Source organism: Barbatula barbatula (assembly GCF_947034865.1).
Source record: "Barbatula barbatula genome assembly, chromosome: 8".
Lineage (NCBI taxonomy): Eukaryota > Metazoa > Chordata > Actinopteri > Cypriniformes > Nemacheilidae > Barbatula > Barbatula barbatula.
In genome coordinates this window covers 22,203,774-22,215,816 of record NC_136771.1, presented here as the reverse complement: position 1 = coordinate 22,215,816, position 12,043 = coordinate 22,203,774, and the positions used below count along the sequence as shown (strand labels likewise).

The 12,043-nt window shown below is 38.3% G+C and overlaps 1 protein-coding gene across 6 annotated transcripts in view; it reads right to left on the bottom strand.

Moving 5' to 3' along the window:
- Positions 1–12,043, bottom strand: part of dmd (dystrophin) — a 78,551-nt gene that overhangs the window by 9,528 nt on the left and 56,980 nt on the right. For all 6 annotated transcript variants that reach the window (XM_079462047.1, XM_079462046.1, XM_079462050.1 and 3 more), the window contains 12 exons: positions 11,749–11,810; positions 11,384–11,458; positions 10,325–10,526; positions 9,114–9,199; positions 6,439–6,596; positions 5,660–5,826; positions 4,533–4,644; positions 4,307–4,443; positions 3,583–3,621; positions 2,517–2,582; positions 1,765–1,830; positions 1,052–1,210 (listed from right to left, as the gene is read on the bottom strand). In XM_079462047.1, coding sequence (XP_079318173.1) covers positions 1,052–1,210; positions 1,765–1,830; positions 2,517–2,582; positions 3,583–3,621; positions 4,307–4,443; positions 4,533–4,644; positions 5,660–5,826; positions 6,439–6,596; positions 9,114–9,199; positions 10,325–10,526; positions 11,384–11,458; positions 11,749–11,810 — 1,329 coding nt within the window. The remainder of the gene's footprint in view (positions 1–1,051; positions 1,211–1,764; positions 1,831–2,516; positions 2,583–3,582; positions 3,622–4,306; positions 4,444–4,532; positions 4,645–5,659; positions 5,827–6,438; positions 6,597–9,113; positions 9,200–10,324; positions 10,527–11,383; positions 11,459–11,748; positions 11,811–12,043) is intronic.

Genomic DNA, 12,043 nt, shown 5'->3' with positions numbered 1-12,043 from the left:
GACTTATGTTTACATTTTAATTATTTGAGTTTTGCATGATTGTGTTGACATTTCTGTCTCAATAACTGAGGGGATTATGATCAGAGGAAGTTTAAGTTTAAAATAAAAATGTTTAAATGTACAATATTTTTCTCCTGGTCCTTATTTTAAATGGGTCATAAAAATATCAATAATTATCGATATCGACCGATATGAAACACTGATATCGTGATACAGTTTTCAGCCATATCGCCCAGCCCTATGCTGAAGACTACACACATAAACTATTCAAATACTATGCATCTAATGTGCACGATACACTACACGCTTCCTCAATACACTTAATGATGTGCTGAAGACTACACACATAAACTATTCAAATACTATGCATCTAATGTGCACGATACACTACACGCTTCCTCAATACACTTAATGATGCGCTGAATACTACACACTTATAGTATACACACACTTGGCCCTTAATGATGCACTACTTTGCATCTAATGTGCACTATTCTACACACCTACACTATGCACTATACACTACAAACTTATGTTATACATGTACTGTGCACATAATGTGCACTATAAACTATTCACATACAATGCATTTAATGAACACTATCCAAAGTGTGCACTACACTACACGCTTATACACGCAGTGTGCACTACACTACACAACACACTTATGAACTGTGCACTTCACACTTTAACACATGCTGTGCACTACAATACAAACATTTACACACTGTGCACTACACTACACTTCGCACTTTAACACATACTTTGCATCTAATGTACAATATAACTTTCGCACACACTATACACCTACTATGCATTTATTGATGCATTATACACTTAGGGCCTGTCCACACTTGCAGTCTTAGCCACCTGAGCGCATGTGCCAAAGCTCTGTGCCCTGAGATATCAGGGGTTTTGAGCTGGAGTGTATTCATTCACACCCACAATATACTACACACTTTTCACACATTTAAGGTATTCATTTCATTAAATTATTTATGCAAACAGAGCCGAGAAAGCTTTACTCTTGGAAGTTGTAATGCACTCGGACCTGTTTTCCTGCTCCAGGTCGTTGAGGACTCTCTCCAGCTCTCCCTTCTCCTCGGACTCCATGGAGATGAGGATCTGAGCCGGGCTTTGAGGTTGGCTGAGCGGAGAGCTCTGATTCAGACTCTGGCAGTAATGCTGGATCAGCAGATGCTCATCATCTCTGCAATAACAACAACATCAGCACTCCATTTCCTGTTCGCGAAAAATCAAATCCTTCACTGAAGATTTCAATTACCACTTGCAGCCTTTAACTCCTAGAGGGAATTCACTAAGAATGAATAGCGCTTGTAGAAAATGCTTTCTTATATGAGCTGCCTGTAATATTTCAGCCTGAGTCACTAAAGGAATTATGTAAATCAGGTTGCAAACACGCCCACAAATCTGTGCCGAGCGCAATTTATTCATTTAAGTGCATTAACTGGTAAAGCATTAGCTCTGGTTTCTGGTTCGAATCGCAAGCAATAGCTTGACGTTAATAGCAAATGGTGTCAAGTATTGCAAATAAGACGCCAGCTAGGATCATCATAATGTGGCAAAAGCCTGCCTTTGATTCAATTACATTTCTATCAAACCACAAGTTGTTAAAATGTCACATATCACTCTGGAAGATGCCACAGGAAGTGTGAAAGAAAGTAATGTTCGGTTTCTTTCACATACAAAATGGCACTCATTTGCGGTTATAATAGTATCAAGTGTAAGGAGTTGCAGGCTCACATGCTTTCATTGGGCGATACATTCTCATTCATATACGAGCCATTTCGGTTCTCCATTTCAGCTAGCCTGTGAAGACACAACATCATTCCTCACTCGTTCGTTCCAGCTGGATCCATTCACGTTAATACAGTTACATGCTTCATTTTAAACAAACAGGTTTTATTTGTTACTACTGAACTCCGCAAGCAACAGACAGACAAATGCGCAAATACAAAAGAAGATTAGTTTGTCTTATGAAAATATTCTGAATTACATTTTTTTTACTTTGGAAATTGTTACTTAGCCTTCCATTTTATTGCTAAATAAAGTGCAATTTTGCGACATCTAGTGGTGAGGTTGTGAATTGCAACCAATGGCTCACCAAGATGTCATCACGTCTTCGCTCTTTTGCTGAAGAAGATCATGTATTTACGAGACGTGCTCAGTAGAGCAGTTTTTCTATGTTTAGCGCTATTGTAGAAACAACCTGACCTGCGGTGTATGTAGACAGAAATAGCTCATTCTAAGGTAATAACAACATATCGCTTCAATGAGAAAGAGGCTCTATATATAAAGACAAATATGTGGAAAAGTTCTGCCGTTAAACACTGCAGTACATGTCGCAGAGGCAGTATAAGCAGTATAACTAACTATGAGCCATTCAATTATTCAAAAGTTAACGTTTTGTGCACACATAGCAACACCAGTCAATCCTTCTTTTGAATTCTCTTTGATAAAATACCAACTTTTTAATGTATTTTTAAAAGGCTTACCTGCTAGCGTAATGCTCGATGCGTGAATGCGTGTCGTCATGGGAGAGCTGCGGGGATGACGCTGGCCTACCAGAGACGGACGAAAAACATGTTGGAAACCAGGGCTTAATAATTTATTATGGAGAAACAACATTTCTAAAACCACTAAGCATTACTAAAGATTCCCTTGGAGACCCCTACGGAGGCTGATAAAACCACGTGCACATGATATAATAAACATAAAAACATGCTGCCCCCTGTGGTGAAATTGCATAACGCCATTTTTGAAAAGCTTACATTAGGAAATGTTATCCATCGATCCCGTTTAAAAATAATAAAAAACATAAATATACATGTATAGTTAACATAGCCAGTGTACAGATGCTTGAAGATTCACTAAAACACCCAACTCAAGTTCTGTCATCATTTACCCTCTTATCATTAACATTTAGTCATTTAGCAGACGCTTTTATCTAAAGCGACTTACAGGAAGCAACATTTTAAACCTGTATGACTTCCATTCTCAGAACCCAAAAGAAGATATTTCGACCAATGTTGTTAAATGACACACATTCACTTTTATTGCAATGTAAGTGAATGTGTGCCGTCAAAAGATCATCTTTTGTATTCTGCGGAAGGAAGAAAGTCATACAATGACTGGAGGGTGAGTAAATGATGAGAGAGTTATACTTTTTGGGTGAACTGTTGCTTTAAAGAAGCTCTTAATAACCTACACAACTAAAACATGTTCATCTTGCAGATGAGTGGGAAATAGCCATGAGATGGACACGTTCCAAAATATTTCACAGTTCGGATGATGGAAGATGAGCGTGTCCTGAATCATTGTGTGTGTGTGTGTATATACAAATATACTTTAATAATTTAACTGATGTGGCTAAAGGTGCAAAATACAAGACATTCCCTCTCAAAATATTTTATGCGTTTGTGTAATACATAAATGTAAATGTAGCACAAAGGTCATTGATATCATTGCCAGGGAACAGATTTTGATCAAATGTCACATGTAAAAAACGTGGCTATCAAATCTGGTTACGTGTTGGTGTGCACATGTACTGGAAGTACTCACGGATGCTCAACAGGCCAGAAGTTGATCAGTGTTACAGGACTGCAAGACAAAAAAAGATGCGATGATGGACAGGACAAATAGATGCGCTGCGAGCTGGATGGGGACGCTTGTTAAGAAGCACCAAACACACAAACGCATTTCCATGAGACCCTCTGTATAAAGGTTGATAAAGTGAAGCGTAGGCCTCAAATGCCAAAGTGTGTCCATTATTGGTTTTCTTAAGAAATTGTGTTAGTTATAAATTGTCTGAGAAATAGTTTGACTTGCCATTGCTGGATGTGTGTTGGGATTGAAATGGAGAAGGAAAACGAAACGAGTAAAATTGTAATAATGTGCGAATGCATTTAGAACGGTTCTGACACCAGTTCGCTCCTCTAAAGGGGGAATTCAATTATAATATTCATTGCATAATACAAATAACACATGTAACTAACACAAACAGGAAAACGGAACAAAATCTTAACACTCTTACATTTCGGTTTGATCTTGTTTGGTAACATACATAAAAAAGATATTACTGTCCATATTATACGAAGCAATTGACAGCATGCCACATATTTTCCCAGAGTGATGTTAAACAAACCAGAACTAGGATCAACGCTGGATATGAAAAACAAAAGCGAAATGTTGAGGATTCGTTTTCTTGACCATGTACCATAAACATTTTGTTTCATCAACCGCCAACAGCAACATACAGCACACAAAGCAGAAAACAATTTCTCACGTCTCCATGTTATCTCCCTCTAGGATGGTCTGGACGGGGAGGTAACCCATGCGAGGGTGCTTCGCGAAATAGCGCTTTGTCCTGAACTTGTTCTTTAACACCTTGGCAAAGTCTCTCACGTCCTCTCCTGACGTCGTCTAAAATGAAAACATGCACGCAAACGAATAAATGCAATGCAATGTATGCGGTAGTATGTACACGCAAAAAGTGATGTGAATAAACCTACCGGTGTGCAATATTCCACCATAGGGTACTGCATCTTGTGACCTTTGGCCACTCTGCCAGAAAAGAAGCAGCTTTGGCAGATGTCATAGTTAAAGTGCTTTAAGCTTCGGTACCTGTTGAGATCAGACGCAGTCGATTAGATCATTTAACGCTTAAATCGTTGGCGGAGCATTTGAAATTTCACGGATCTGAAGCGACATGCATGGAATGCATCGAGGGTTGTCTCATGTTACTTCCTGGTCCTCCAGGTGGGGCTCACCAGAGTCTTCACAAAGATTTAGATTTTTTTCACGTCCTACAATTAACGTGACATCAAAATGACCTTATTTGCTTCGCTAAATCTTGCACTGTAAGAGACGTTGATTAAGAGTGTATTTAAATAGTCAAGAAACAAAATGTTCTGCCACACGATGTGAGTGAAAAACCAATTCAATCTTAATGTTTTTATTCATACCGCATTATTTATAAATAAATAATATCTATTGCAGTTCTTCAAACGTTAAGAATGTGGTGTACACATAAATGCAGATAAAATATAAACATTAAGTGATCTTAGTTGTTTTCGTCTATGAATTGGCCATTGCCTTAAAAAATGTAATGTGGTGCGACCGCTATTTATCTTTAAATTAATTCATTTCCTTGACATGCTTAACACTATTTTATATAATCAGTAGCATTTAATGTGTTTAGAAAAAAAGCATTTGCGTTTTGGTAGGAATAAAAAAAGTTTTTAAAATACCATTCACATAAGGTTGAAGAATCAGATGTTTATAATTCAGCCACAAAAATGATATATATTTTAGTTACAATTTTATACAATTATTGATATTATTGGTCGCACCACATGATAAGTGGTCGATATATGTCAATGACCCATATATACATATAAACTGCATAAAATAAAGATTAAGCCCAATTAAAAAACAGGATTGTTTCCATGTGTTCCACCCAAAAAACTTCTAAGCAAGTAAAATGAATGCGGCAGCTGTCGCACAGAATGCAGACTCAACGTCTTACCTTGAAGTTTGGTGGAATGCTTAAAACTGCACAAAAAAAACTGCTGACACTTTCAAAGTATCTAAGAGAAATCAGTCACACGGAATCGTGGCAATGAAGAAAAGTCCGTACCTGAAGCCGATAATAGGACATTCTTTACAAATGTTGCATTTAGCCTGGTGCTTCGCTGTCTCGGCAGCCGCCACGCGATGCAGGACGGGGAGCCAAACCATTGACTGAGGTTCTAAACGCATCCAGTCCAGAAAGACCGAAGCCTCCAGCTCTGGTTTGTTATTGGCCTTCGTATGAAAAGTAGAAAATAAAAATTGCTAAAGGTGCTGTGATGAAATATACCTTAAAATTGCATTTACAATGGGTTATGTTTTAAAAACAACACAACTAGGTTGAAGAAATATCGATATAAATCCTGAAAGATAAGCTTGATTATCACAATATCAAACAAAAGGAATATTCATTTTCTACATGTTGAAATTCTAGCCTGTTTTAAATGGAAAGTACAATCGTTTTTTCAGCAACAGTCCATTGTTCACAAAATAAATCTCCCACACCACACTTAAAGGAACAGTTCACCCAAAAATTAAAATTCTCTCATCATTTTCTCACCCTCGAGTTGGTCCAAATCTGTATAAATGTCTTTGTTCTGATGAACACAGAGAAAGATATTTGGAAGAATGTTTGCAACCAAACAGTTCTTGACCAAAAGGAAATTTGTATTTGTAAATGTCTTTATTCTGTTGAACACAAAATAAGATATTTTGAAGAATGTAGAAAATAAATAGTTCTGGGGCACTTTTGACAATCATTGTAACACATCAAATAGGTCAATGAGAAATCGTAAACCAGGAATGATTCCTTTTCACATATGTTTGCTGAACATGGCAATGACTTACAAACTGAAAGCAGCTTCGCACGCTTGGCTCAATGTTGCTTCCTCCGAAGGACGCCACCTCGCCCAGCTGCCTAGGGATCTGAATGGCATCGTGCAGGAGGAGTCCGAGTCGCCGCTGGTCGCAGAAACCTGTGGCACTGGCCACTTCTCGGAATAAAACTACAAAGTGACACAGAAACAAAAATAAAGCACCTTTAAAACAGACACACAATCCATAGGAAAAAACAGTAATCGTAGAGTTCTAGTATTTCTATTTAGCCCATATCGTCAATGTGAATTGTGTGAATCATGAAAAGTGATACTTCATCCAAAAATCTAAATACGGTCATCATTTACTCACCCTCTTGTCTATTTTTAAACCCGTATGACTTTCTTTCTTCCGCAGAACCCAAAAGAAGAAATTTTGAAGAATGTTGTTAACTAGCACCCATTCACTTGCATTGGTTTTGTGTCCGTACAATAGAAGTGAATGGGGGCCGGTGCTGTTCGGTTACACAATCCAGAATGTAAATGATGAGTAAATGACAGAATTTTCACTTTTGGGTGAACTATCACTAACTTTAAAGTTGTGTTCCGCAATAATTTGTACTTTTATACATTTCTGCATTATTACTCCTACACAGAATACGCAAGGAACTGGCATATAACACTAAACTCAAAACACCTATTTAACACTAAAAATGATTCGTCCAAAACTTTAGAAATGTACATTTGGTCGTTTTTGTCTTTTATGACTAATACTGTCCTCACAAACCAAGTTCCAGACGTAGTCACCCACCATTGCTTCATCCCACCTTCTAGAACATTCTGACAGTGACAAGCGGATAAAATTTTTTTTTAATATGTGAACACTTTTTGTTTATTTGCAATATACCCACGCATCGTAATTAATTATATTTAATCAAAAAATTTACATGTGGTAAATGTACACTAAAACATTGATGCTACAAAAATAATAAGAACTATTAAAAGGTCGGGCGAAACAAAAATTGGCTACATTGTTTCCCAAAAAAGCATATCATGATCTTCATAACAAAAAATCTCTGACAAAGTTCTGAATTGGAAAATATTAACTTTTTTGTACATTGCACTGGTGCAACAGAGCTTTAAAGTTTTGTAGCACAGGCCAAAAAGTTGTACAGGTAGCACAAGTACAAAACGTCTATAATCATCTAGAAAACACAAGTGCAGGTCATCACATAAATAGACCGGTCAACGACAAAGGACGTGATGGATGAATAAGGAATAAGATGGATCAATAAGGGCCACATCATTTATAGTTTACCCATCTTTTTTTGTTCTGTGTTGTTTACGTTTTACGTCGTGAAGACGCTCCCACAATAGACGCTTGAGTTTCCATGTGTGTAGTGCAGTGACGATAGTTTTTCCTCAAACACTGAAAAAAGTTAAATGCACCTGAAATAAACTCTCAGGGTAACTCCGGACACGATGTTCATGTGCTTATGTCCTCATACAGTGATGTGAGACACATACAAGTCCATGATGCACCGTGCAACACATTTACTCATAAACGCAGAACCGGCAGTGAGAGATTTAAATCGCAGGATTCCTCTAGATATAGGCTATATAAACTAAATGCGTGATTTCAATCGCTAAATATATATATATATATTCATAACATTCAATATATTCAATACTAAAAATATATTAGCGGTGCGCCATCGATTAACATCACACAAAGACAAACGCACTTCACACAAACAAGGCGCTCTGTCTAATGCACTTGCAAATCTATGTCGCACGCGTGCTACACAGGTTGCAAAGACCAATTTATACGTCGCCCTGCACAGCCCTGCTTAAAAAACACATCTGTATGAGTCCTTTTTTGGCACCAACTTCTCGTCTGCCATGCCACTAACTTACTGATTTGTTTTCAAATACATCAGACATGGAAACATCCGAGGCAGACACGTGATATATTTTGGATAATCAGCATTCAGCACAGCCAACAAGCAGAAAATCATTAACCTGTTCAACTTCACGCGGCGCTTCGCAGACCTCAACTGCAGGGCGAGAGTGATTCGAAAGCCCTCTGCTCTCGCAGTGCTTCAATGTCATACGGCAATGGGTCTGTGCAGAGCTGAATGATGTCGAACACGCCTCTTGATTTAGACGACACACAAGATTGAGGACCCCTTCAAGATCGATCTCGATTTCAGATCATCATATCGCCCCCCTTACAGTGTGTTATTAATCTTAAACTATTTTTTTCAAGTAAAACAGGGACGTTTACATTTGCAAGCCCCGCTAGTTACAAACAGAAACTGCGGCAACACCTAAAACTAAATCGTCACCTTCACACGTTTAAAGCATTTCTAAACAGCTGTGACATTATACTGTTCCACACGCTTCAAATGAGCGAACCACAAAACTTTACAGCAGTGATTACTGTGCTGTTACGGGTAAGCAGTTTAAACAAACGACAAGCACAGACACCGCGGAGAGCAACAAACAGACCTGGAGTACAACAGTAAAAATCCATTTAAAATAATGGGCCGAAAAAAAGAACTGTACAAAAAACCCCAACGTAACACATCCCAACCTGTGAGAAATACAGGCTGTCAAAACAGCTCGGGAATGCAATGTTGCTTTTATTAGGACTTGACTTTTCGTTTACATAAAGAAAAAGCACGCAAGATAAACAGAGGAACTTACATCTGTACTTATCCTCAAGGTGAGCTTTGCACAGACAGATTATTCCAGTTTTGAAGGATAGGGTGCGAATCTTTCCGGCTCGTCCTCTGCGGGGAAAAAATGGAATATCAAGGTGACAAATGACTAAAGCGAGACCATCAACTGCTCCTTTTATCTTTAGGCCAGATAAGGAGTCGAGACCCAGAACAAAACACAGATGCAACATCCGGAAAATAGGCTTGCAAAATGTATTCTTTACACTATAGAAACAAAGATTGTCTTCACAGAATGCAAAGACCTCCAACGTTCTTCTCTCGGTTTACTTTGGGGGAGAGAAAAGCGTCTTCTGTGGAATCTACCACTTCTGTGTACAAATACTGAGTGATTTATGGCTGCGTGTGACCACAAAACAAGACGTGCCGAGAAGCAACTCGCTAATTCTGATCTGATACACTTCCTGCATCCCAATTCACACATTATCAGTCATAAATAGCGTTTGAGATTAATTTACTTTTCATAATGGTCTACTTCTACTGAAAAAATAAGGGGTGCAGATCCAACAATACAGGACATACTTTTAGGGCAATTGTCCATATAGGCAAATTTGGATGTAGGAACTGATTCTAATCCGATGTGAACATACTAATTTCAAATCTTATTTATACTAATTCATTCTATGTGATTCCAACTTAGTCCGATTCAAATCGGATTCCTTCTTAAAATGAGAGCTTGAGAATTCTGTCATCATTTCCTCTTGTCATTTCAAACCCTTTTGACTTCTGTAGAACATTTTTGGGTGAACTATCAGTTTAATGTATCTACACTATTGTTCAAAAGTTTGGATTTGCTTGGCCTAAGTGCTTTTTCACGAGCTTTAAAAGCCTTTGAGCTGAAAATATAAACTGAACACCTATAAATGGATACCTTGAACCAGTTATGAAGAAAAAGTAGCCAATTAGAGTCCAGATTAAGACTGAACTCCGATGATACTGTGGTTGATTTTGGCTAACTCTAGGCAAATGGTGACTTCTTTGGAGATGGTCAAATATAACACTAGTTTGATACAGTTCATTATTAATCTACAACGTGGAAAAAAGACAAAAATGTAAATAAAACATAAGATAAACATTTGGACAGCCGTGTAACCGATTCCACGTCACTGATTCTTCCTCTGACTCATAAATGTTTCATAACTTTCCAAACAAGCAAGACTTAAAAATGGTTGCACGTACGTATCATAGACGTTGAGCAGCCAGTTGAGACACATGTCCACGCAGAGGGGCACGTTGACCAGACTGCTTTGCTGTTGCTCCAGACGGTCGTAGATGCTGGTCAGACAGTTGATCACCTGCATGATGTCCATGAATTGCTCATTCTGTTTCAGGTTGTGCTGCTCAAAGGCCTCGCAGGCAGCGGGCATGCCCAGCAGATCCACTGTGTGCAATAAAACAAGCAAGGTTACTAAAGTGTGTTTTGGAATATCGCTTTGAGGATACTACTATGGTCTGGGTGGTTGCCAGGGTGTCGCTATGTGGTTTCTAAACAAAATGCCATATGGTTGTTATGGTGATGCTGGATTTGTTTGTCACGATGCGTTTCTTATGAGCATCACTACACTGGTTACTTAGGCTACTAATGTGGTCTGGGTTGTTGCCAGGGGGTTGCTAAGGTGTCTTTTAACAATTTGCTAAACGTTGCTATATGTTGTTGCTATGGTGTTGCCAAGGAGCAGTGTTTCAGATAATCACTAGCCTGTTTATCAACGTTACCAATGTGATTTTGGGGTGTTGCTATGTAGTTGCTAAGTTGTTCCTAGTAATTTTAGCACATTGCTATGGGGTTTCCATAGTCTTGCTAAATGGTGCGCTGTTTTGGTGCATTGCTAGACTAGTTATATATGTTACTAATCCGATCAATGTAGTTGCCAGGGTGTTGCTATGTGTTTGCTTTAGATGTTTTGAATGTTTTTTAGCACATTGCTATAATGTTTCTCGGAGGTTAAGATGCATTTCTTTTAGAGCATCGGCACAGTAGTTACTAAGGTGTTCTACGTTGTTTCTAGCCATTGCTTTGCTATTGCGTTCTAGGTGGTTTATAGATGAATAAGAAATGCTTAGTTAAAAATCATTCTGAGAATACCTCATGACAGACACATTAAATGTATGTGCACTACGACCTAACAAACTGTTTGTTAGCGCAATCTCTTCGACTACCCATACAAACACAAGTGAGCAAGGGTTTGTTTAACACTAGAAGTAACAGTGTTGTGTGAGCTGTATACATTGACTCACAGCAGAGAGCCTTCTGCATCCGTCTGAGCTTCATCGCTGTCCTGTATGCCGAGAACCGTACGTTGTTTAGATCCGCTGTTCACCAAGAGAAAACCAATGTTAATTTCGGCAAACGGATTCTGCAACGTTTCATTGCTGCCAGTGAAACCTCTCATCTCTACATCAGATCGTTTGCAATTTTTTCTCATTTTGATTTCCTCATTTGCTGGAATCTGACGAAACATCAAGCGTCCAAATAGCTATTCAATTCTGCACCGATCAACAAGTTTGATCTTACAATCAGCCATTTTACTTGACAGTTTATGAAGGTGCGAAATTTGAGGAATGTAACTATTTGTTAAGAAAACACTTTAGATGTGAATTACCTAAAGACAGGTAGAGCTCTGCCATCTTTGGGTGGTCCCAACATGTTGTTTGGGTCTGATGACTGTAAAAGAAAACGTGAAATAAGAAATAAACACAAGTTTGAACGAATCCAACAAACCTCAAAAGGCAACGCAACAACCAAAATGTGCACGTTTAGAAAATATTGCATATTTAGTGCAACCATCTATTTCCTGATCCAAAACAGATCATGACATATACATGCATGCATGGTTGTTAGACCTTGAAGTCATTTAACATAAAAAATTATCTTATGACAACAGACAACAAAATATT